This window comes from Sinocyclocheilus anshuiensis, unplaced genomic scaffold (genome assembly GCF_001515605.1).
Source record: "Sinocyclocheilus anshuiensis isolate Anshui unplaced genomic scaffold, SAMN03320099.WGS_v1.1 scaffold270, whole genome shotgun sequence".
Classification (NCBI taxonomy): domain Eukaryota; kingdom Metazoa; phylum Chordata; class Actinopteri; order Cypriniformes; family Cyprinidae; genus Sinocyclocheilus; species Sinocyclocheilus anshuiensis.
In genome coordinates, this window is record NW_015546041.1 from 146,252 (window position 1) to 171,939 (window position 25,688).

At 41.3% G+C, this 25,688-nt stretch overlaps 1 protein-coding gene across 1 annotated transcript in view; it reads right to left on the reverse strand.

The window, feature by feature from the left end:
• The window catches only part of LOC107698927 (dynamin-3-like), a 27,465-nt gene extending 5,078 nt beyond the window's left edge, over positions 1–22,387 (reverse strand). The window contains exons 1-24 of the mRNA XM_016500068.1: positions 22,255–22,387; positions 21,937–22,086; positions 21,030–21,070; positions 20,551–20,724; positions 20,324–20,466; positions 19,121–19,256; positions 18,968–19,035; positions 18,721–18,859; positions 17,204–17,290; positions 16,970–17,040; positions 14,721–14,772; positions 12,580–12,693; positions 11,942–12,051; positions 11,648–11,759; positions 9,474–9,638; positions 9,088–9,323; positions 7,833–8,006; positions 4,232–4,307; positions 3,967–4,036; positions 3,769–3,890; positions 3,171–3,599; positions 2,885–2,974; positions 2,524–2,613; positions 980–1,536 (exon numbers count right to left, since the gene is read on the reverse strand). Coding sequence (XP_016355554.1) covers positions 3,528–3,599; positions 3,769–3,890; positions 3,967–4,036; positions 4,232–4,307; positions 7,833–8,006; positions 9,088–9,323; positions 9,474–9,638; positions 11,648–11,759; positions 11,942–12,051; positions 12,580–12,693; positions 14,721–14,772; positions 16,970–17,040; positions 17,204–17,290; positions 18,721–18,859; positions 18,968–19,035; positions 19,121–19,256; positions 20,324–20,466; positions 20,551–20,724; positions 21,030–21,070; positions 21,937–22,086; positions 22,255–22,372 — 2,430 coding nt within the window. The 5' untranslated portion in view covers positions 22,373–22,387 and the 3' untranslated portion in view covers positions 980–1,536; positions 2,524–2,613; positions 2,885–2,974; positions 3,171–3,527. The remainder of the gene's footprint in view (positions 1–979; positions 1,537–2,523; positions 2,614–2,884; positions 2,975–3,170; positions 3,600–3,768; positions 3,891–3,966; positions 4,037–4,231; positions 4,308–7,832; positions 8,007–9,087; positions 9,324–9,473; positions 9,639–11,647; positions 11,760–11,941; positions 12,052–12,579; positions 12,694–14,720; positions 14,773–16,969; positions 17,041–17,203; positions 17,291–18,720; positions 18,860–18,967; positions 19,036–19,120; positions 19,257–20,323; positions 20,467–20,550; positions 20,725–21,029; positions 21,071–21,936; positions 22,087–22,254) is intronic.
• Positions 22,388–25,688: the final 3,301 nt, after the last annotated feature.

A 25,688-nucleotide genomic window follows, 5' to 3' on the forward strand; every position in this document is an offset into this window, starting at 1 on the left:
GTGAGGTAGATATGTGGGGGCGTGTTAGAACGAGCCGTTTTAGGTAGGCGTGACTGACTCTTAACTTTTATAAAGAATATCTCTTTGGATTTGAGACTTTAGTCTTTGCAACTTTACAGATCTTCTTTATGCACCAAGAGCTTGTAACACTCCAAAGAGAAAGGAACAATTGAAATCGCATCATATGACCCCTTTAAAAAGGTTTGATGTTTTTGAATTAGATTATAAATTTATCCATTTCGTTGCGAGTGCAGTGCGTTTCCAGAGAGAGCCCGCCCACACACGCTTCTGATTGGCTGTGATATTTGATTGATTCTTCGTGTCGCCTCTGGTGTGGGCACCCAAATTGCTTGTCCCTGGAATCTTTACACGTTGCGTATAGTTAGGACATGGTGTAAGGCAAGTTCCAGTATTAGTCGTTCCTCTATCATAGCACGGCGTGATTGTACTGGTTCCCCATCGCGTCTAGCGACGCAGTGCAAGTGAAGTATCGATAGGGAAAACTCGGTTTCTAACGTAACCTCGGTTCCCTGAGATACGGGAACGCGTACTGCGTTGCTAGCCGTGCTATGTAGCTGCACGACTCAGCGTCGTTGCTTCAGTCAAATTAACCTGAGGATCCTAAGCCAGAATGCCCGCTTATATAGCCAGATGACCCCGCCCATTTCAGCTTCATGGCCATAGGCTCGTGCAGCTCTGCTGCCTCGCCATTGGTTAGTTTTTTATTTACTGCACGAACCAATGGCCGTGCAGTGACACTGCGTTAATAAAAGACTTCAGTAATCAGAAAAAAGGAATTTGTAAATAAAATAAGAGCTTTGTTTCAGTCTGTGATATCGATGGATCCCTGTGCTTAAAAACTTACTACAGAAATTGAGTTAGTTGAAATATGAATGATGACAGCGCGCTGCTGCTCATCTGATGGTGGTGTTTTGTCATTATAAACTGATAATTATAAACTGGTGAACAGGCTGATCACCTCTCGCTGCAGTCGACTCACGCTGACAGACAGACTGAGGACGAGCTGCGTCACGTTCTCCAGCTGAGCCTCAGAGCCTGGATGCAGTCCGTCTGCCTCTGATCCTGAAACAGACATACACACGGCTGAGAGAAACACAGAAACATGGGCAGATATGACACTGAGACAGAGAATAGGACAACAGTGTCCAGTGTGCTGTGCTGTGCACACACACACACACACACACACATCAGGAGTGCTCATGTGTGTATCTGTTGAGGTTGTGATGCTGTTCTTTTCTTCTCATGACTTTTTCAGATTTTTTTTACTGATTTACCTTTTACTAAATCGAGCTACACAACAGAAGAAACCAATGCTGATCTTCACGTCATCATGTCTAAACAGATTCTCCAACAGGAGGATCCTGGATTGAACTAACGCATCAGTCCAGGTTTGGTCTGAATGAGTTTAGACTCAAGATGTCTTTGACCTGCTCCTCGGCCATTCTGGAGGTGTTCTGGAGCTTGATGATGGTTTTGTTAAAGGCTCTCTGCATCTCCTCCACCTGCTTTCTGTATCTGAACCGATAAAACACAAGCACAACCAGATCAATCACAATCACAAAGGTATGATGATGATATGATCAAAATCTCACATCACAATAACAATATACAGTATATTACAATATAGTTATTTGTGCTAAAAAATGACATTTTAGACATTTCTAACATTTCACAATTCTCTACACCAATTTCAATATCATAGGAAAAAAAATAATACTGTCCTACCTAATATAATGTATGTGAAATGTTTCAAAACTTGTTAAAGACAAGTGAAGAGTCATTAATAAAATAAGAAAAGACTCCAATTATACTAATTATAAGCAATAGGTCAAATAACTACAACAGAACAAAGGTACAAATTAAAATATAGCTGCAAGCACCAATTAAAGTGATAGTTCACCAAAAAATAAAAAATATTCATTCTCAAGTTGTTTAAAACCTGCATGCGTTTCTTTCTTCTGCTGAACACAAAATAAAATATTTTGAAGAATGTTCATAACTGAACAGTTTCTGGTCCCAACTGACTTCCACAGTATTTTTTCATACTACTTTCAACAGAAGAAAGAAACTCATACAGGTTTGAAATAACTTGAGGGTTAGTAAATAATCACATCATTTTCATTTTTTGGGTGAACTGTCCCTTTAAGGGGCCAAGAACATCAGAGGCAAATGAGTAGCAGCATCAGACCATCTGAAGAAAAAATAGTAATTACAGACATTTGATGAAGATTTTAAGCAAAATGGCTGATAATCTGTAAATACAATCACTTGTAATGTGATAAAGTAATTGCTTATCACTTCATGTGATAAGCAATGCACTTTATTTGACTTCTTTTGGACTGTTGAAAAATAACAGCCATTTACTCCCATTCTAACGCTTAGAAGAGCAAGGATAATTTTTAATGTAACTCCGATTGGATTCGTCTGAAAGAAGAAAGTCATATACAGCTAGAATGCCTCGAGGGTGAGTAAAACATGGACTTCATTTTTGGGTGAACTAACCCTTTAAGTCTCATCGAACTGTACCTCTGGCAGATCTGATCAGGTTTCTGGAGGATTTGTCATCGACTGGCACAAAATCAGGAGGCTGATCTAAACATTCAGAAAGAGAAACGACACTGTTCTATCTGTGACACAAACAGACAGCAGACTCGGGCCGCTTTATTCAGTGAGTGTTACCGCTGTCCTGCTCGGCCTGAACCTGCAGCGCTCTGTCTGATGGATCTGAGCTCATACTCCTCCATCATACTAGTGCCAAACACCACACTTATTCACGTGTGTTTAAAAGAGCAGCAGTTCAGAACACACCACTGCTTCAGTGTTAGCCTCAATCGTCACATGCTATCATCTCACTCAGTCTCACCTTGATGTATTTGGCAAACAGATGCTCATCCAGAGGAAAACTCTGCACCGCCCGCTCGTCACGTGCATGAAACGTCCCGAGCTTCACACACTTTTTGTTTGGATATCAGAGTATAAACAAGCCATGAAGCTTTATAACACACACATATACACAAACAGATGTGCTGCATATAAAAAAATTATAAAGTACAAAAACTGCATTATAACATTTTGTAATGGAATTCAAAACATGAAATATGAAGTCACAAATGCAGAGGCAGTCAGTAATGGAGCCCATAAGTGCTGACCTGTCACTGATGGACACCAGGAAGACTTTGGGGTTTGAGGAGGAGATCTCAAAGTTAGCGATGTCCAGCTGCTTGAGATGAATGGGCTGACAGAGCTCACGATGAGGAGACGGTGAAGACCACAGAGCTTCTCCATCACTGCTGACGGCTCTCTCTAGTGCTCTTCATTTCACAAACACTCATATGAGGAATAACACAGATCCTGCTGTTATCTGTCTGGAAAGTCTGTCTAGGTACTAAACACAGGCTATTGAGTGATTTCACACAGCAAACACAACGGCAAGACTTCAGATCAATCACAGCAACACACAACAATTATCACACAGAATAGTTTTGCCTGACGTTAAAACAAACAGTCTAATCAGCCCGCCAGATCTTATTGCAGGGATTCAGCATGTACATGCTCTCCATCAGAATAGCAGAAGTGCTCTGGAAAAACAGAAAAATTCATTACACTTAATTGATTCTCTTATTAACCTGATTTAGACAAAATCCTGCTGATGAAAAACAGTAGTATGTGTAGTTTACTCTGGAGTTCAGTGCCTGTCTCACAGTAACTCTGTGTCAAACACAGACGGGATCAGACATGCTGATGAACCTTGGCCTCAGGGTTGGAGGACAGGATCTTGGCTCCACACTCCACAGAGGCGTAGTTGGTGACGGTCTGCTGAAGCTTCTTCCCCGCAGCGTGAAGGCTGTCAGAAAGGTGTGTGATCTGACCTGATGGACAGAAACACTGTCAGCGAGAGCAGGAGCAGCTCCGGTCTCAACACGACTCACTCTTCTGGTTCTCCACCTTCAGCATGATCTTGGTCCACTCCTCGAAGCTGGGGATCTCCTGCTCTCTGCAGGGCACAGACGGGTCGCTGTCTGCGGAGCTGCTGGAGCCCTGCAGATTCAGATCAGACCAACACTCACTGTCCCTCGGGATTCTCAAGCATTTCACAGAGGTCATGCTACTAATGTACACTAGAAGGCATTATGCTGATTCTGGTATAAATTCTCATCAGTTTTAAGATGAATTCGCAGGTCGTTCACTGAGTCACGTGTGCAAACATCACCTGATCTCTCAGAATGCGGGAGGCGTTGGTCCTGTTCCCTGTTTGGTCTTTAGCAGGTCTTCTGGACTCACGGACACTGACAGACACAGATGAGGAAAGCATTAAATAAACAGTGGCCTCAGAAGGAATCAGATTGTGAACGGAGGTCCTTGGCAGGTTTCCAGCAGCATTGCATGCAGCTGTACACACGCATCTGTGACACTGCTTTCAGAGCAGAATCCCTGAACACACACACACACACACGTACGCACACACACGCACACACACTCTCACACACACACACGCACACACACTCTCACACACACACACGCACACACACACTTTCGCACACACGCACAAATCAAAGTGTTATGAGCGACTGAAACGAGCAGAACAGCTTCTTTGTGAAAAACCTGAAACAGAAAACTGCGCTTTTGAGAGAAACTTTACATCACCATCCACACGAAACAAACAGGAATTAGACACTGCAGATTCTCATTTGATTTTATAATACTAGATTTTATTTCATACATACAGAGGTACAGTACATCAAGCCATAATGAAACACAGAAAGAGTGAGATGCTCAAATCTGGTGTTTGCTCCACTATTATTCAAACTATGCAACTGTCTGCTGAGAACAGCAAATAAACAGCTAAAGCACATTTTCCAGCATTCGTTTTCAATGCCGTCATATGAATGCATTACATATGTATTATATAATGTCAAACTGCTGTCTGAGCCTCAGATCTGCTCTTAAACAAACGCTAGTGTCATCAAGTGTCTAAAATACTTCATGTGTGCGTAGCTTAGTCTGAGTGACTAACATAAAGAACACAAACATCCGTCTGATGAACAGAAGCGTGTGTTTCTGGGAGCAAACAGCAGGTAGTTTAACCAGTTTCAATGTCACCAGACTAGTAACTGAAATACTGCAGGACACATTTGAACAAGCACAAAGTCTCTGATTCACAAACCCGCAGATAATATATCCATATATTCATGTTTTTAATAATGAACGTGAAAATAACACATCAGCGTTTCCCAAGAATCCCTGCATACGTGTCTTGAATTCCTTATTTAGTCCTTTTGGAGAATGCTATGTGTCTTGGAGTTACTAAACATGAGTACAATAGCAAATGAACATCATCAATGCTTAAATATCACTAATGTGACGAACGGAGCGATAGACACGACACTAAACTACAGCTAGATTTATTTCACAGTAATGGATGACTGTCTGGTGTTGTGTTCATCTGAAACATGTACAGTACATAGAGTTGAGTTTCTACACAGCAGAACAGCTGTATACTGCAGTTCCAGGGACTTTGGTTCAACATTTTGGATTAACTGTCATCAACTAGTATGGCAAGCAGGTGGCGCTATTCAAGAAGATGAATATATTTCATATTTTGGTGCACATTTAAGTGTTTGCAGACAATGACGTCTAAAGATGCCGTGTTTGCTGCGAGTAACAACAAAACAGGCAAAACCAGTGTTCACAAGTAAGAAATAAAGGTCTCCTCTGAGCCTTTTCAATAACAAACAACATTACGAAATAAAAAACATTAATAATTTAAATGTAAAGACAAATATCACATAACCTTAAACTATTTTACACCTCTATCTTTTAATTTATCCACACACACACACACACACTTCCAGACTTGCACTAATATATACCGCTCATACACTATGGTATAGTATGACACAAGTATGTGAACACGCAGGTCAACAGGCTGAAGTAAACGAGCATGCATCGCTAGAAGCGCTTCAGGAGGGTTGTGTGAAGATGGAGGAGACTGGAGGCACAGACAGACAACACAAGCACCGCTCACACACACACACACACACACACACACACACACAGATCACTGCACACGCAGACGACAGACGCCGCTCACGGGGGAAGCTGACGCGTCGGGGAAGGAGGAGGACGCCGGCTGTGTTAGAAGAAGAAGAAGAAGAAAGTGTTCATGGCAGCAGAAGCGTCGAGGAAGGCAATGGATGGCAGGGTAAGAGACAGAAAGACAGAATTAGTATCTGTAAGCAGTCTAGTATTAGAAGACAGTCAGACAGCATTTGCATGTTAATTTATATACAGTGCTGGCCAAAATGATTACAACACAGCTAAAAAATGGTTTGAAGTCAGTTATTTCTATCTTTTGCTGTAGTGTGTCAGAAGGAAATATCAGTTTACATGTCCAAACATTCATTTAGCCATTAATTATAATAATGCAGTGAGGTTTTTGTTTGAGATCAGATCTGATCATCATGCAGTCTGTCTGGAATGACATGAAGAAACAGAACAAACTGAGACTGAGATTATATCCAGTAAATGTACTGCACCCTAGCAATGCGTTGGTTGAGCATTCAAGCGTGTGTTTGTGTGCTAGAGGGGAATGCTGTACTGCAATCGGTAAGCCCCTCCCCTCGAGCGCAGATGAGCCAATGGCAGTCGAGTATCAGTTGCACGGGGAGCTGAACTCGGACATCTGTAGGTTTCAAGTGTGTCAGAAGGAAATATCAGTTTACATGTCCAAACATTCATTTAGCCATTAATTATAATAATGCAGTGAGGTTTTTGTTTGAGATCAGATCTGATCATCATGCAGTCTGTCTGGAATGACATGAAGAAACAGAACAAACTGAGACTGAGATTATATCCAGTAAATGTACTGCACCCTAGCAATGCGTTGGTTGAGCATTCAAGCGTGTGTTTGTGTGCTAGAGGGGAATGCTGTACTGCAATCGGTAAGCCCCTCCCCTCGAGCGCAGATGAGCCAATGGCAGTCGAGTATCAGTTGCACGGGGAGCTGAACTCGGACATCTGTAGGTTTCAGCGCCATAGAGAAACATTGGAAGATCCGAAGCTCGCATCGGTTTAATGGTGTTTATGCAACAAAAATGGAAAAACGATGTGCCTGGGGTACTTGTAACACTGATTCCAGGTATCCTGAGAGGATAGGCAATAGAATATATTTTATTCCATTTTCTAAACCCAACCAAAACAGAGCAAAATGTCCGTAAGCATTCAACCCCAATCACAATGAAGACGAAAACGTTCATTTTCTGGTTGTCATACTCTCATTAAGTTACACTTTTCATCTGCTCAAGCAGAACGTTAATGTCATCTTGTGCTTCAGCAAGGTATCTCTGGCTAAAACTAGCTAACGTTAGCGTTAAAGTTAGTGAGTCCATGCTAACGTACAAACCTAAATAGCGAACTGTCAAAAGTCAAAAACACATAAACCAAGGTCTATATAAGAGTGCCTCTCCATATTAATCTGGTTAAATGTAATCTTACTCTGCGGTATATGAACGGTGTTGATCCGGGATGTTGTCATTGCGATCGTGACGACCGTAACATAATTCTCCCGTTTGCATTGTGATCTGTATTTTTACATATTTAGCTTAATATCTTTTATATATCCCTCCATGGCATATTTAAGTCCCACTTGAAAGAAGACCACCTCGGAAGAAGGTTTTCACTGACAGCCGTCATTGTAAGACAGTGAGCAGCTCTGTTTGTTTGTCACTGAGCAACAGTAACTAAGGGGGCGGGGCTTACCGATAGGTCAATCAGAAGCAGATGGTAAGAACAGAGATCAGGTCAGGTCTCACCTGGGAATGCTGGGAGGCGCTCGGTTGGGCCGGCTGGGAACCTGTGGGCTGTCAGTGCTGATGTTCAGGGGCCCCAAGGGTCCGGGGCGAGACGGAGGCGCAGGAGCACCTCTCCCAGCAGGTCTCTGTCCCGCAGACATCCGGCGCGGAGCCGTGGGGCTCGGAGGAGGAGACCTGCAGACCACAGACACTCTCACATCTGCAGGAAAACCACACGCACTCCCTCACAGAACAACCTGGATCATCCCAGAGACCAGACTGCTCCAGCTAGGGCTGCTCGATTAACTCTTAAACGCACTAATGTTTCGCCAATCATGAGTCTTCAGCGAGGTGGATCTCTAACTGCTGCAATAGCAAAAAACTCTTACAGAACAATTACAGAAGAATAAAATAAAGCATATTTTATAATAAAGAAACTTAGAAGGGTTGGATTTGAGCTGTTGTCGTCAGCGCACAGAGGGCTCTTATTCACGATCTCAAACATATTCTCAAAACTATAATTTTCAATGGCTTCAAAATCAATATGTTGATCACTGGCAGCTTATTCACCACATCCAGCATCAAATGACAGTGACATTTATATTTCACTGCGTACAGTAATTGCTCTGCAGTAAAGCCGCTCAAACCAGTTCAATTTCTGCTGATGATATTCGTTTGTTTTATGCCTGCGGTAATTATTAGTGAAACATCACATCGTCATTGTGCATCAAACAGTGCCACCTCGAGGAATAAAGATACACTGCACTTATTGAGTCAGATATGTAAATATAGTTGCGCAGGAAAAATATACTTACACATTTACATACCTCGGGTCTTTTTCTTGTTATATTGTTTATAATGAATAGAATACCTATGGGCAGCGGTCGAATTGTAAAAAAAAATTCAGAGGGGATGGTGTGGTCAACTTCTTTTTCGGGGGTGGGGTTTCTGGGTCCTGTAGCTAATTTTACATAATGATTACAAAATTTGTTATTTATTTTTGTTTTTAAAAAAGGTTTTTTTTTCTACCATCTCTAAGCGTTACCCCCAACACAGTTAATTAAGAATGTGCACCACAAGGTCCTCTCTTCTCCCATACACAAATCAAGGCTTTGAAGGATGAGGCAATCAGATGACTGAATGGACGGAGCGATTCATAAGCAGCCTGGACCGTTTCTAGTGTGCTGTGGCTGAGCGTGCAGCAGTGGACGAGAGCTACAGCCCTCCACACACAGAGCTAATGGAGCTCTACACAGATCAGAGCTCTGTCTGTTACCTGCGGGAGCCGGCGCCGGCGCTCAGCCAGGAGTTATCCACCGGCGGAGGCAGTGGTGTGGAGATGGTGGTGGTGGAGATGTCTCCGATGATGGCCAGAGCTTCTTTCAGAGCGTGGTGTGTGCGCAGAACCTCCTCGCGCCGCTGCACCTGCTCCTGAGACTCGTCCATCAGAGCGTTCTGATCTCCAGCCGAGTACAGCTGCGCCAGGAGCTCCGCGTTAATGAACTCCTTCACCTGCGGAGCAGCAGCGTGATGATAATTAGCTCATACGTGACCCTGGACCACAAAACCACTCATAAGGCTCAACGTGTTTGAGCTGAATAAATAAGCTTTCCATAGTTCCTATCTGATGTCAAAGGTCAAGCGGTCACACAGCATCCTTACGTTATTGATCATCAGATGCATGATGCTCTTGGGCATGAGGTCGCGGATGCATTTGTTGACGATGGCCATGTAGGAGTCCACCAGGTTCCTGATGGTCTCCACCTTCCTCTCCAGCTGAGGATCCATGGAGAAGTTCTCCGACGGGCCAGAACTCTCACTCTCCACCTGAGAGAAAGAGAAAGCTCAGCCGCGAGGAACAGGGCTCATGCTTCAGTGTTAATCTCGTGTAACTGATACGGAGGGGTTGCTTGGGTTTGTCCTCCTCGGTAGAAATTATGGTTAGAAGAACGTTGTGTCTCGCTTAGAGTTGATGAATAAATTCATTTCTTTCTCCATAAACTTATTAGGTTGTGGGTTCATTTAAATGTCTGTTTTGAGTACACTTCACCATACCCACACTGCAATCAAAGAATCATGTAAAACCCCGTAAAGCTTGAGATGACTCGTACAAAATACTGTATATAGAAATAATATGTATGAAACTAATCAAACTAAACTGAACAACAATCAAATATGTTTTCTCAATCATTTCATTAATCAGGGACCTACTTTCACTAAAAACAGCTGATTTCCACTATTGTGGGCTTGCTTTGTAAATGTAATTTATAGACCAGCACAAACTTAATGCAAATGTAATTGGTCACATTTACAAAATCAGGTGATTATGTTCGTCCATCTATGCAAATGTATCTACGTACAGAGACGGAATAATGAGGTTAATCACCGTCAGTTTAGAGCGGTGATCGTGAATATTTGTGAAGACTGATGATGGTACACAAAAAAAACTTTTGCTTTTATTTTTCATCAAACAATATATACAGAACAAATAGTGTAAACAGTGTAAAATCCTACCTTAATTAATTCAATTTTTAAATACAAAAAATTACGGGGTTCGTACAGAAATTGCAAAATGAAATTCCAGGACTTTCAAGGACTAAAATCAGAGATCACAATATTGTTATAATCTTTCAAATTCTAATAAATAAACTAATAAAATTGTCATAAAACAGCATGCAATGGCTGTGGCAACCTGAAAGGATACTATGGCAAAGTTATCGCTCTCCTTATTCAAAGTGATTTTTTATTTTTTATGAATATATGATTGACCTGAAGAGTAAAAGCTTCATCATACACTTGGAAAGTTATGAGCTATATCACGCTCGGAGACGCCAGGGGTGTGACAATACTTGGTTCACTAGAATGAGACAATATCTTAATACTATTTTTAAGAAATGTTCAATGACAAAATATTTGTCTTTTAATCACAAAAAGCAAAACAATGTAGTTGTATTTTGAAACATTTAACTAATCTACAGCCGTAACTAACGATTATTTTGGTAATCAAGTAACTGATTATTTTGACAATTCAGTAATCTGATATTTTTTAGTAATAAAAATAGACCTAAGTGAAAAACAGGCTTTAGTTTGACTAACATTGTCTTACACTAACGACGAGACAATAATAATTGGCTCAAATAAAGTATCAAAACCAAGTAATCACATGGTTTTATTGAACAACACTGTTAAAAAAATACATAATGTAATATGCCTATGCATAATATGAACATAACAAGTACATTATGTATTATAACAAAAACCTGCAGAGGGCGCCAGCGGCCTGGTGATGCTTCACTTTACAACGTGATTCAATGTTTAAATCCATTTAATTTTAATATTTGGCCACATGCAAACTCAGAGGGAGGGTTTGAACTTTTATTTCGAAATTGCGATGTACAACAAATCGCATATAAACAGCACATGCAATAAAAGACCGAACAATATAATGCAAGCACTATCAAAGATTTTACCCCAAAATCAACTTTATCCAGATATCGCGAGATCTCGTGCGCTGCTAGAGCCAGGCGAAACGGCTCTGTATTTACATCAGACGAGCTGCATCGTTAATTTAGCGAGAACAGATTGTTTGTATCGAAAACAAAAATTAACACCAATTTCATATATACTGCCTTTTAAACATCCAAGTACTTTTCAAGTACCTTTTCATAAATATGGCTGTTTTCAAGGACTTACATTTCAAAAAGTCAAATTCAAGCAATTTAAGCACCTTGTACGAACCCTGAAATTAAAAAACTTTTAAAAAACCTTAAAAAGCAGTTTAAGCTTGACATGAGGCTTCTGGTGATTGATAAAGACGTGAGGTATTGATCACTGACCACGGCCCTCTCGGGATAAACGCCGGCGCGCAGCAGCGACGCTCTCCAGCTCTCCACCTCCTCCAGAGTGTCACACGCCAGCTCCAAGAAACGGTTGTCCTTGAACACGTTCCTGAGAGAAAACCAGCGTCACTCCTCCGTCAGAAACATCACAGACAGCAGAGCATCGCAGGATCTCTGAAAACTCCACGAGTGAAAACTAAGACTAGCCCTGACTCCTCTGTGCTGTTACAGCTGTGCTATCCTCATAGAAATGACTGCATGTAAACCAGCAGAGAGAGATCTGTTATTTACCGCTGCTCCGTGTTGAAGATGGCAAACATGTGCTTGCTGGACATGAAGCTTTTCTCCACATCTCTGACCTTCAGATTGTCCAGGGGCAGCATGTACTTCTTCTCTTTCTCCTGCGGGATCCAGATAGAGACACTGGTCAGCAGCAGAACTAGATCTGAATGAGCTCAACAGGTTCATCAAGATGTCATCACAGTCTTCTCACACACAATCTGGTCATGATTAAACGACGCGTCGATGGATTGCATTCTGCATTGACCAAAGACTGAAACAGCTCCGAAACATGAGCGTGTCATTTAAACAATTCAGAAATGCAACAAGCTTTAGTGTTTGAGTCACAATAGTAAAAGTGGATATATGTTTGTGCAGTGAGTGTAGCTGGTTTGCATTGGTTGAGAGAAATCTGTCATGACATTTAAAGAACGTGCAATAGTTTGTCAATCCAATCTAAACAAAGACAGATCTGTACATCTGAGCACCGAATCATCTGTTTTGAACCATTGAATCACTGATTTCAGACACACTTTCTGGTTTATGCCTGAATAACTGACTTCTGCAGCTAATATAGTATGATAAAACAGCACACAAAGGAACAGGAACACTCTCTTCTCTCTCCAGTCATTGTCTGTTATTCATCTCACCTCGTCATCTTTGAACCAGGACAGGCTCTCGGCGGTCAGCACGAACCAGTACTCCTTTGCTCCTCCCTTCATGATGCTGATGTTATTGATGGTCAACCAGCCCTTACGGATCACCTGACGGAGAAAGCCAGACGCGTCACATCACAAACACACACTTCCATCAGAAACACAGTGCAGGACACACGGACGAATGACGTGAGAAATCAACAGTGTGACACAGTGGCTGCGTCCCAAATCACGCACTCATGCACTACTCCGTGATGTGTTGTAGTATAAATAGTGTGAGTAGTGTGTTCACACTGAACACCAGAGAGATGAGAGGGTCTGTATTACTTACTATTGGAGAAAGCGTAACGGCTAACTTAATAACCAATCACAGCCTTGCGTCACTGAATTTCAGTCAGAGTTGTGCGACACTCAGTCGTCGTTTACGGATCCCATAGGAATGAATGAGGAGTGCCGTAAACTGAATCCCAGCTGTCGCGAAAGTCAGTGACATCTCTTATAAAACAAATTTTTTTTCGTGGTAAACTCTAAAAATAGTTCAATCCAAAAGTATTGTTTATTGTAAAACATGTTGGAGATTAGCAGATAGGCTGTCGATTGATTAAACGATGAGCTGTTTCCTCTAAAAAGCTGTTTATTCAGCAAAGTGAAGCCCCTCCTCCATTGACATCCATTAAAAAAAACGGCATCTGGTCTCCTTTCCGTTAGCATTAGCTGTTACGCTGTTTTGGCTGCGTAACGGTGGCTTCTAGTGGCTTTGTTGGACACTTCATGCAGCAGTGAAGGGGAGAGGCTACAGGTGTACCTGAGTAACTGCAGTCAGTGTAAACACCTATACTAACACACAGTCTGTCTGAACAAACACAGACGAGTGCAGTGAAACCATTATTAGACGAGCTCGACACCTAAACTAACTGCTGTATAATGCATATTATAAATACTAATGATAAAATGTTAATTAATGGCATATCATGATACGTAGCGTATCATGCGTAATAGCGTAATTTTTCTGTGTTTAATAAGTGCTATAATCAGATCCCCGGTGCATCTACCAACCCAGGAAACGTGAAAAAGAACGTTTTCACAAGCGAGAACGGTGTAGCAGCTCTAACGCCATGACGAATGTTTGAGCAAAACATGCTAACTGTTCTGTGTTTGGCTGCACAGACGAGCACAGAACACTGTTTACAGTCCCAGCCTCAGACGAGACAACAGAGCAGTGCATTTATTGATTTATATACTGTATATTGCTGCTGCCACACAGATCTAAAATAAACATGCGATTTATTTCCCAGCTGTTTACCTTCACAGACATAACCCACTGTTTTTGTAACTCATGTGTTTTTAACTTTTTAGCTTCTGCAGTCAATAAAACAACCAGACTGATCCCTACATGCTGCAGGATTTCATCTCTGACAGTCAACGCTTATAATAACAAATTAAACTTGTGTCTGACATCCTCCTGAATGAGTCCAATAAGAGTGACAAAACTCTAAAACACTGAATAATTTGAATGAATGAAGAGGTTCACAGCTGCTGTGACGTCAATGTATGCAAACTACGCTTGTGCACAGTAAAAAACAGGACCTGTACACTGTTCTGCTAGAGAAAGAGCCTTGGAAATCAGAAAAATTACGCAAAGGGAACATATCACGTTACATAAAGCAATAAGGAAACATGAATGCTTTTAGTGAAGTAAAGGTTCTGTAATGTTTGACACGTTCTGCTGTTTGGATGCATGAACAGAGGAGTTTCTATCTGTCATCAGTGTGTGCTGAGACAGAGACAATCTCGCTCTGATGAGACAGGAGTGATGGAGACACGGGGGACATGAGAGGCTCTTACCTGGAGCTCCTGAGCCAAACACAACAGCACATCACGCAGGAGCCGCTCGCGCACACGGGAGGATAGTGAAGAGAACATGACACACGTGTGTGAGAACAGAAACACTCAACATGTCCATAACACATGGACATCCTGACAAACACAAGAACTACTGAGTAATAAAGTGAGGGCAGTAAAAGCAGAGCAGAAGAAAAGTCAAAGCCATGTAAAATGACAACAAAGCAATAAAGAGCATCGATGTCTGGAGTGCCATCAACATAGACGGCCTTCACAAACACCAGCACACTGACCTGATTCCCTGCAGAGCTCTTCTTATTCGCCTGACTGCTGCGCTGCTGAGCACTGAGAGACAGAGAGGGTGTGTGTGTGTGTGTGTGTGAGAGAGCGAGAGAGACAGAGAGAGTGTGTGTGAGTGTGTGTGTGTGTGAGAGAGAGATGACAGTGAGACAGGAATGACTAACTGTGTGATGGAGTCTATTAGAATGCAGTTATATGAGTCTAAAATTCAAGATATGAATTAAAAAAAAAATCACCCTCTTATATTTATATAATATGATATATTATATAGCAATATCACACCAGCAAGAGTGCTGCTTTTCCTTAAAGGGGCTATGAACTGAGAAACCAAAATTCCCTTGATATTTTGACATAAAACAGGTCATTGTACTATAAAGTTTCAGAACTCGTTAGTCTAAAAACAGCTTATATTGAAAGCAGTCTGCCAAAACAACAGCTTTTGGAATGTTCTACTCTATGATGTCATAGTGCGGATAAACACCGCCTCCGCAGAAAAAGATCAACGCCTGCTTCTACATCACTGTCTGTTTAGCCCCGCCCACCTATTCTACATCACTGCCTGTTTAGCCCCGCCCACCGATTCTACATCAGTGCCTGTTTAGCCCCGCCCACCTATTCTACAGCACTGCCTGTTTAGCCCCGCCCACCTGTCTGTTTAGCCCCGCCCACCGATCCCTGATTCTACATCGCTGTCTGTTTAGCCCCGCCCACCGATCCCTGATTCTACATCGCTGTCTGTTTAGCCCCGCCCACCGATCCCTGATTCTACATCGCTGTCTGTTTAGCCCCGCCCACCGATCCCTGATTCTACATCGCTGTCTGTTTAGCCCCGCCCACCGATCCCTGATTCTACATCGCTGTCTGTTTAGCCCCGCCCACCGATCCCTGATTCTACATCGCTGTCTGTTTAGCCCCGCCCACCGATCCCTGATTCTACATCGCTGTCTGTTTAGCCCCGCCCACCGATCCCTGATTCTACATCGCTGTCTGTTTAGCCCCGCCCACCGATCCCTGATTCTACATCGCTGTCTGTTTAGCCCCGCCCACCGATCCCTGATTCTACATCGCTGTCTATTTAACCCCGCCCACCGATTCGCACATGTATTGTTTACAAGAGAAAACCCAGGTCTGCGTTGCGTTTCTTTTGATCCCAACTTTAGGATAGAGTGAATTTTTATTGAAGATCCAGACCACGTCAGTGAGAACTCGGTCCTTTGTTCAATTCATTTTACCGTGGATTTGTTTAGAAACAAAACAGTTTGACGCAGGATTTTTAGAAAGACTGAAACCAAAAAACAATGCTGTACCAACTATATTGGATCCGAGAGTAAGACTGTTTGATATGCATATGTATTGAGTTATTTATGTGTTTTTAACCTAAATCACGGCAGCGTCCATTTATGAGGAATGCACGCTGTCAATCATACACAACTATTAGCCAATCACAGCAGTGGGCATTTACGTCCGAGTCTACAAGCCTCCACGTCTATTCAAACAGAGCGTTCTGATGAGGGGGTCAAAACAGGACAGAAAATAGCCTATTACTGCTAAATTATGATGCTTTTGATGTAAAAATCTAGATAACATTATAAGTGGACCTCAGAGAACAGTACAACATAAAAAACAAAGGCAGTTCATGACCCCTTTAATATCTGCACCACTGAAAATATGATACTGATTTTATACAATATTTCAATAAACATTTGTGTTACATTTTAGACACAATATTGTGTTTTTGCTCAATTTCACAAATGAAAATAGTTCCAATCAAACCAACAGAAGAACTGTTGAGCATCTCTGATCAACACACATCGGTGATTCGTCACTGAATGAATCAAGTGAGTCAATGATTCAGTTAATCATTCATAAAAACAGTCACTTGCTTCATTTTTCAATGAATCAGCTCTCTGAACCAACTGGTTGAGTGATTGATTCAATGACTCAATCATTATTTGACTGAGCACTTTTAGTTTCAAATTTAGAGCATAATTTCATTAAAAAAATTATATTTCAATATTAAATCAAAAAATATTAATAACCATTTATTATCAGTATTTATGCATTCTTGAATCAAACTATTTCTTTCTAAATCTATTCTTTGTAGTGTCTTTTGGGGGTATTTCTCAGCCAAATAGATGTGCTATTATTAATTTGATTAATTAATCGGAACATCGTGTAATTAATTAGATTAACAATGTTAACCGTGTCACAGCCTCGTGCTCAGGAAAAGATCTGCACATACTTGGCGAAGCCGATGAAATCCTCGTGGTTGGTGTTGATGTACGCGAGCTGAACGTCGATGAGCAGCAGCACCTGCAGAGACACAGACACAGACGCTGCAGAGCCGTAATCTCGTTACAGAGCCGTAATCTCGTTATCCACCTGCACACACACACACACACACACACACACACACACACACCACACACACGCACACACACACACACACACACACATATATCCAGGTGTGTCGGACCTGCTCTTTGGCTTTGCTCTCTCTGTCACGGATATGAGACGTGACGATCCGCTCCGTCTCCTCCCGCAGACAAGGGAACGAATCCAGCTGAGCATGTAGAAAACACAAGATCAGAAGCCTGACCCATAGCTTTAGTTCAGCGGCTGCATTAAACCCTAATAAACTACACTGCAGTGGCCTTACTGAACTAGTGCGGTGGCTGGCTTTAAAAACACTGCTCCAGAAAATCATTACTCAGAAGAGAATATGACTAGTGCATGCTATGCTAATACTATGGACTGCTGATATGATGCAGTGCTTTCAAACTGAGCCGCTCCACTCAGAGCAGGCCATCTGATGGATTTGGGTCTGAGAGTCCACCTCCTAAACTCACAGAGACACACCGCTGAAAATAAAGGTACTAGTAATGACAGTGTTTTCCTAAAGTGATGAAGTACACACGTGCTTCCTCTGCTGGAACATCTGTGTGAAAATCAGCTAAACACTGCTGAGCAATAATGAAGAAAGATGAATAAATGTGAGGCCTGCAGCATTTGAGACACACAGAGAGCTAATGAATGGCATTTATCAGTCCAACCAAGATTTCATGATTTTCTTGTGATTTTTTTTTTGTGATCAAAATTACTGATTTTGTGGACTTGAACATTTCTAGATTTTTGCAATGTTATTTTTATGATAATTAGGATGCCATATTTATCAATGTTGGCTCTGAAAGGTGAGATTCTCTCTCTCTTTTTTTTTTTTTGGCTATAATAATCTGTTACTGTAACTGTGATAGGTTATGTAAGCTGGCTAACTTGCTTTTACAACTTCTCTTACAAATATCAACCATAGCCTATGGTATTAAAATGAATTAATACATTTATTATATAATAAATAAATAAAAACAAAAAATGGTTACCATAATTAAACCATAACCATGCACAAATTAACCATGGATTTACTACACTAACCATAGGGATAATTTTCATTTAGTTGTGGTCTGTAGTTGGCTCTGTATTTGCTGGTTTCTGTATTTGTTTTGCTGTCAAACTGAAAAACCACTCGCTGCTCTTGACTGAAGAACTGTAATACTGGTGCTTTAATAAGAATCAATGTATAATTTATGTGTATAGTGTTTTACTTTTATATTTGTTAATTCGTTAATTTCTTAAATGCTACTGCTAAATACATCTACTGTAGCCTACTGTTTGTTTCATTTGTGTATTTGTAACATGTATCTTTGTTCTTATTTTTTAATAACAAAGATAAAACGGTGACAAAGGTTTTTATCCTCGTCGACTTTGGCCTAAATGTCTGCCATTATTTTATATTTTATTATATATTTTGTTACCTTTGCTTTGTTTTTAAAAAAGGGAAATTAGTTTGGCTGTATTCTCAGACTACTTGTTAAATAATAAAACCAGCATGACAAAGAATCGTGATAAAACCGTGATATGATATGTTTGCCATATGGCCCACTCCTGCTGAGTTCTGAGTACTGCAGTGGTGTTAGTGTTGAACAGAGAGCGACGCACCTTATCAGAGCACTGACGCACCGTGTTGATCAGCTCCTGAACCACCAGATCAATACACTTAATACACGGCTCCTTGATCTTCACCACCTGCTTCTTCACGATCGCCTCGAAGGCCATGTCTGGAGTGAACAGACCCGTCCTGCATCAGAAACACAGTCATCTTCAGCGCTGACTTAAACACACACCTGACCCTAAACCCACAGATCTGATCCCGCAGCGAGCGCGAGGACACTGAAGCACGCCTCACCTGATGCCATGGATGTTCTTGATAGCGTAGCTGATTTCCCGCCGCATCTCCTTCTCGTCACACTCCATCTGTCACACAGACGGGTCAGAAACACAGGACGGTTAGGACGGAGCCGTGAGAACAGAGCACAGTCTCAGTGTCCGGCTCACTTGCCTTGACCAGCTCGAAAGGGAAGCGCTCGTGGAAGATGCGGTTGATCTTGGCTCCTCCAGACAGCTCCACGGTGTCCACCTGATCACCAGAGCCTTCGATACGCTTCTCGAAGTCCACCGAGAACTGCTGCACCATCCTGCAGACGCACAGACTCTCAGTCCAGTCATACACGATATAAACCAGTCCTGATCTAGTCCGCTACATTTGGACAGTGTATCTGAATAGCAAATGTGAGACTGAACTAATCATAAGTAATCATAATCTCTCACACATACTGTAGATATGTGTGTGATGAGTTTGCTCTGTCTGAAGAGACTCCTGATGGAGTGCTGTGAAACGATTAATCACATCCAAAATAAAAGTTTTTGTGTATATAATATACTGTATGTGTGTGTACTGTGTATATTTATTATGTATATAATATATTTAAGAAAAACATGTTACGTTTATATATTAAATATAATTTATATGTATAAATACACGTAAGTATTTTCAAAATATTTGCTGTATGTGTGTGTCTTTACATACAGTATACATAATAAATACAGAGACGCTGGCTAACTGAGGAGAGCTGAATTCAACCAAAGCATTATTCTGAGCTTCACATCACAATAAACAAGGCGATCAGGCTGCAGATGTTCAGAGATGATGACGCTGTGTTATATGCTGTGTGCATCTGGAACATGCAGAGATTTCACACAATCTGATCCTGAATGAGACAGATTCACTAACAGCAAACCCTCACACAGTGAGACATCGGCGATGAAAAGACCTGAACACAGTTATAGTTTGTGGCTGATCTTATTGCAAATGCCTTTGTTTCTCTTTCTTCAGTTCAGCTTCTCTTTCAGACACAGCATTAATGTGAGGAGATGATCAAGCTGGTTTTTCTACGGTTTGCACTTGTCAGTTTTCTGATAACTGTGCCATTATTTAAAGCCCAATATGCTGTTATTCGATCACACACCTGATTATCATCGGCTCTGCTCTCGGTCAATCGTCTTGGTCATTATGTATATGTATTTTGATTCAGTTATTTGCGACATGTATTACATGTTTTCAGACCACTGAATAAACCTAAACACATTCTGATCGATAGTGACTGTGAATAGCTTTGTTTAGGTCTGCGAGTATAGCGTGACTCAGACTGAACACAGTGCTGTGTTTGTGTGACTGAAGGCTTCTGGTGCTAGCGGGACTGACTGCAGCAGGGCTTTGGTCTTGCGTGACGGGTCGTCGGGCCGGTACTGCCGGTACTCCTCCGCCTCTCGGTCCAGAGACAGCAGCTGCGACTGCAGTTTACTGCGGAAGGCAGGCAGCGTGTCCCGGATGTGGTTGGTCAGTTGCTGTGGAAACACAGACGCAGCCGCTCCGTTAAATGCACATGCGGTCAGGAGCGTCTCCAGTGAGGATCTGACTGGGCACAGTACCTGATTGAGGACCTTCTGCAGGTGTGGGGTGCCCATGCTGTCTGCTATGTGTCTGTAGGCCGGATGAGACAGAAAGAACTTCCTCTCTGCGGCCAGAGCCGCTCTGATGTCCTTCTTCCCATCGATGTCTTTCTGACTGCGGTTCACCACACCGATGTACCCTGAGTGATCAAACATTCACTGCGGACACTGAAAGGGGTTTTCCCGTGACCCGGTGTGCTTCACTGGGCCTGCAGAGCTAAAGCTCAACCGCACGGCTCTAGAGATGCTCAGCAGCTATCCATCGACCAAGGCCTGCTTGAACACAATAACTCGAAAACCTCATGGGGTAATTAATCTATCCTTGCATCATTAACTTGTCGAGGTTGATAATAGGATTTAGAAAGTAGTTAGTAATTAAATACTTTTTGAAGAGACTGATTTGTACAGTAATCTAATTACACTGTTGAAGATGTAATTAGTAACTAGTAATTAATTACTTTTTTAATGCCCGGCAGGTCGATGAGGGTCAGATTCAGCACTGCACAGAGTCAAGAGGCCAGAAAAGAGAATAAAGATCACAGGCAGAGAGTGAACCAACTCCAGGGTTAGGCTAAAAGCAGCCTAATGATTGGGTAATCTATTAATTACACGCACATCATAAACCCGTCTGTTTAGACATGTACCAGATATGGGTATGACAATTTTAATACAACTGAATTTGTATTAGACGTGATCACAGCAAAAAAAAAAACTCTTTCGGTTACTAATTATAATGCTTTTATTTCTAGTTATTCAAACAGTGAATCAATTATATACAGAAAGAGAGCAAAGAACATTTACATTATCAAAGAACATCACATCATTATTTTTTATTATTATTTCTAGCATGAGTTTAGCACTAAAAACACTCCCGTTATAATCAGAGAAGCTGTCTACGCTGTATAATGAGCGAATCTCTTGCACTGTTTGTACATCTGCACTCCGCTGTTTATGAAGACAGAATTCCCGCTATCAACAAAACTCATCTGAACGCCTCTGATTGGCCATTGCATTCATCAGCTCGTGTGTGATTGGTTATAATGCGCAATGCTGTAAACGCGTAAAAAGAAATATGATGCCGAATGAACAGATCTAAATTTAACGCCGCAATCCTCATTTTCCATTTCATTTTCTCTTTCTTCACGATAGCCGTAATAGATTTAGTTTAACTGTGCAAGCCCATGTTAATTTCAGACCCATGGCCAGGGGGTTGAGCTTTACACAAACATGGTCCAGGACTACATGTACATTCATGATCTTGCATCCAAAAGGCTTTTGAAGAAACCGTCTAACAGGCCCCACCATGAGCAGTGAGATTTAGTTTAAAACATGGCAGGGTTTGTGATGTGATGTGTTTTCCAGTACCGTGTGGGGAATAAACCCGCAGGTTGATGGGAATGGGGGAAATGCCCTTATTGGCCCCGGTGACGCGGTCGGTCTCAGCCTCAATCTCCTGACGGACCTCATCGAAATCAGTGAACTTCTTCCCTTTGCAGTGCAGGAACTCGGCCCACTCTGCAGATTCAATGTTAGACAGACTGACTGATCATAAGCAAAATGTAAAACATTTGAAGTAATGAGTTAAGGAACTCCAAGATTGAATTAGCAGAATTTCAGATACTGATTTTTCTTGAATGTTAATTGCACTGGGTAAGCTAACTCAATGTACAATCTGAGATTCACCTGCGTTTGCACTGATGAGCTGCAGAACCAGGGGTCTGCGAGTGACGATGCCGGATCCACGGGGCAGAAAATCCCTAGAAAACACACTCAAATCAACAACACAGCACAGAAACACCATTCCTCACTGCAGTGCATACATGTGCTTCCATGTCTTTACAGTGAAACGCCAGTCAATCAGACCACATCACAGCTGTTCCCGCTCGCCTGATTAACAAAACCGTGTCTAAATCTACTGCTGCTGCTTTCCAAGCATCATGAACATTTACTAGCTATGTTTCCATCCACATATTGTTATGCACATTTTGAAGCATCACATTAAAAAAAACACTGGATGGAAACGCCAATTGTATTGGGAAGCTTTGGAACAGCCTTCCTGGAAATGTTCAAGAGTCTCCAGCAGTTTGAGTCGAGACTAAAGATCTGTTCACCAGACATACAGTCAAACCAAAATGTATTCAGACACCTTCAACGTTTCTCACATTATCACAGTTTATTCGCAATAGTTTAGAAAATTGTAATAAAATATGACAAGAACTCAGAGTTAAACTGTGTCAGAACAAATTCATCTTGATAATGTCAGATAACTTTGATAGAAAGGTATGTAATGAATTCTGTTGAATATCTGTCAGCTGTTAAATTTAAGTACACAATTAGATAATAGCAATTTAGCTCAACTAATTACCAAGCAATTCTTAATTTTGTTCAGTCTGTGGAGTAAAAAGGTCGCATTAGCAATTAAAGAAAAAACTCTTAAGCAAAACATGGTCAGGTCAAAGTGTCTGGATAATTTTTGGTCCCAAATCTGTATAAATTTTACTGGTAGTCCACTGTATGAAGATTTTTTGGGTATAATATGTCACAGTTTACTTTATTTTGCTATCCTCACTTACATAAATGAACTATAGTGTCCTGCACCCACTAGTAAAAAAATATAAAAAATTATATCTGGAGTCTGAAATAATTTTTGGTTTGACTGTGCATCTCAATTAGTCCGGTCTGGTACAAACAGCATCACAGGTACTCACGATTATATTTAAGATACAAAAATACAAACCACTCGCACTAGTGGGATCTAGGAAGGACTTCAATCTCAATTAATCTTCACCATCACACTCTTACGATGTAAACACTGTCTTACATATTACATCATTTAATTTATTCAATAAACACATAATAGTTATTAGCAATACATTACTACATCCTGCATGAACGTTTGACTTTCCAGCTAAATCTCAAGGTGTTTCTCCATCTGAACCTAAATATCTCATGGCGTTTTTTTCCTTGTCACTGTCATCATGGTGTCGCTCACTGGAGGCATGAAGGAATATCTTCTCTTAAGTTGCTCTCAGACAATATGCATTGTGAAAAATGCTATATAACTATACTGTATATAACCTAACCTAACCTAACCCTAACCCTCACTTCTCTATCGACTACAGTCTGACATCCGATATCAGTGACTGCATTAGTTTGTCTGTATTAACAAACACAATCACACGCTGCCTTAGTTTCCACAGGTGTACCTCAGGGTTCATTTCTCGGACCGCTTCTATTCCTAATTTTAAAAATCCTTCTGATTTTCTAAAATTAAACTTTGAAATCATGCTAGTTCAGCCCAAATCTCTAATATCTTCTCACTCAGATCTCTGCTGTGATGTTGACAGTATTTTGGTTAGGCGTTATATTTGGCTCCTCAATCTTTATTCACCAAATAAACCACCATGTAACATTCTCTTTCTTTCAACTCTTCGTGTTCATTCCTCCCATAACTTTGCAGATGCCAAAACAACTATCCATGCATTCATAACCTCCCACTTTATTTTATATTTATAAAAACACAGTTCAATAATACAGTCAAAACGTACAAATATACAATCTACTGCAATCCTGTCTTCATATGATGCGAATTTGCAGGTCAAGAGTTTACCAAACTTAGGGAAGCAGCAAAATTCACATGAACTTGTTTCTTGTCTCCTGCATTAGCATGCATTTGATTGGAAGTCAGTAGAGTAAAAAGAGCATTGTGACGCCCTTTGACTGCTCTTGCAATGAAAATACTCCAGAACTCAATATCTGCACTCAGCTACTCCATCAGCTCCAGTCTCACAGTCGCCTACAGCAAACAATCTAAAGTCCCAGGAACCATTTTCCAAGCTTGGCACGGCATTTCACACTCTTAGAAAAAGGCACAAAGTCTGTCACCGGGACGGTACCCACCGTATTCTACCTTATTCACCCCTAAATGTTGCATATAAATACCTTAAAGATACACATTAGTACCTAAATGGTGCATACTTGTAACTTTATCTGCCGCAGTGACAGCTTTGTACCTTTTTTTCTGAGAATGCACTTCATTTTTAACAGAATTAATTAATTTGTATTCAATGTGCACGGTACAGCCTAACCGAACCCAAGTTTAGACCATCACCCGTGGGTGGAGGATCCTTCAGCCTCCTCAACATCCATTCATTAGCTCCAGATTGTTAACACGCATATTTGCACTCTGTTATGTACCTCATTTCTGTTTTACGTTTTGCATCCTTGGGGTCTTTAAGGGTACCATAATATTTTTGATATAATTACTATTATTTAGCCATCACAGAATTTCTGATGGTTTCCACTATAAATACCATTAAAAACAAAACAAACCGCCAGCTGTTAACTAGGGACATCCCGAGCTGATCTCAAGGATTGGGGGCCGATCAAGTGTTTTTCTTTTACTGATCGGTATCGGCTCTCTTCAGCCCGATCCTTATTTTACGTCAGCTGTCACGCCGGTGTCGTGCAGTAGGGGGCAGTGTGTGCCTTAAGTGGGTTTGGCAACCGCCACCATTAAAAGGAATAGAAGACGCTCAAAAAGTCTTATATAGTGTGTGCATAGAGAGTTTATATATACATATATTACTTTTACTCTCTGCACAACTCTGTATATATTGGATTGATTTTGATAACTTTAATGTATTTGAATTGTACACCAAACACTAGGGATATACAAGTATCGGATCGGGACTCGGTATCGGCAGACACTCGATATTCAATGACTTGGATCGGATAGGGGAACAAAAAATCGGGACATCCCTAAATAAAGCCATTACCTGTAGTGTGTTTTGGGCCATATTCCATTAGGATTTAGTAGTTTTAACAAGCCACCAATATAGGCAACAAATTACCACGGACCAGTACAGTTTCCATTAAAACCAATACAATTCCCAATATAACCATTCAAAAATGACAAATTCTATGATGGTTCCTCTTGTTTTCATCAGGGTCTCCAATAGATTTTTCTCATTGCATCAGTTACTGCTCTCTGCCCTGAATAATAATAGTTCAAGCTCAATCAAAACTACTGCCTCGTATTGAGTACTTGTCTTCAAAAGCAGTGTTAAGTCGCTGGGGTATATTTGTAGCAATAGCCAACAATACACTGTATGGGT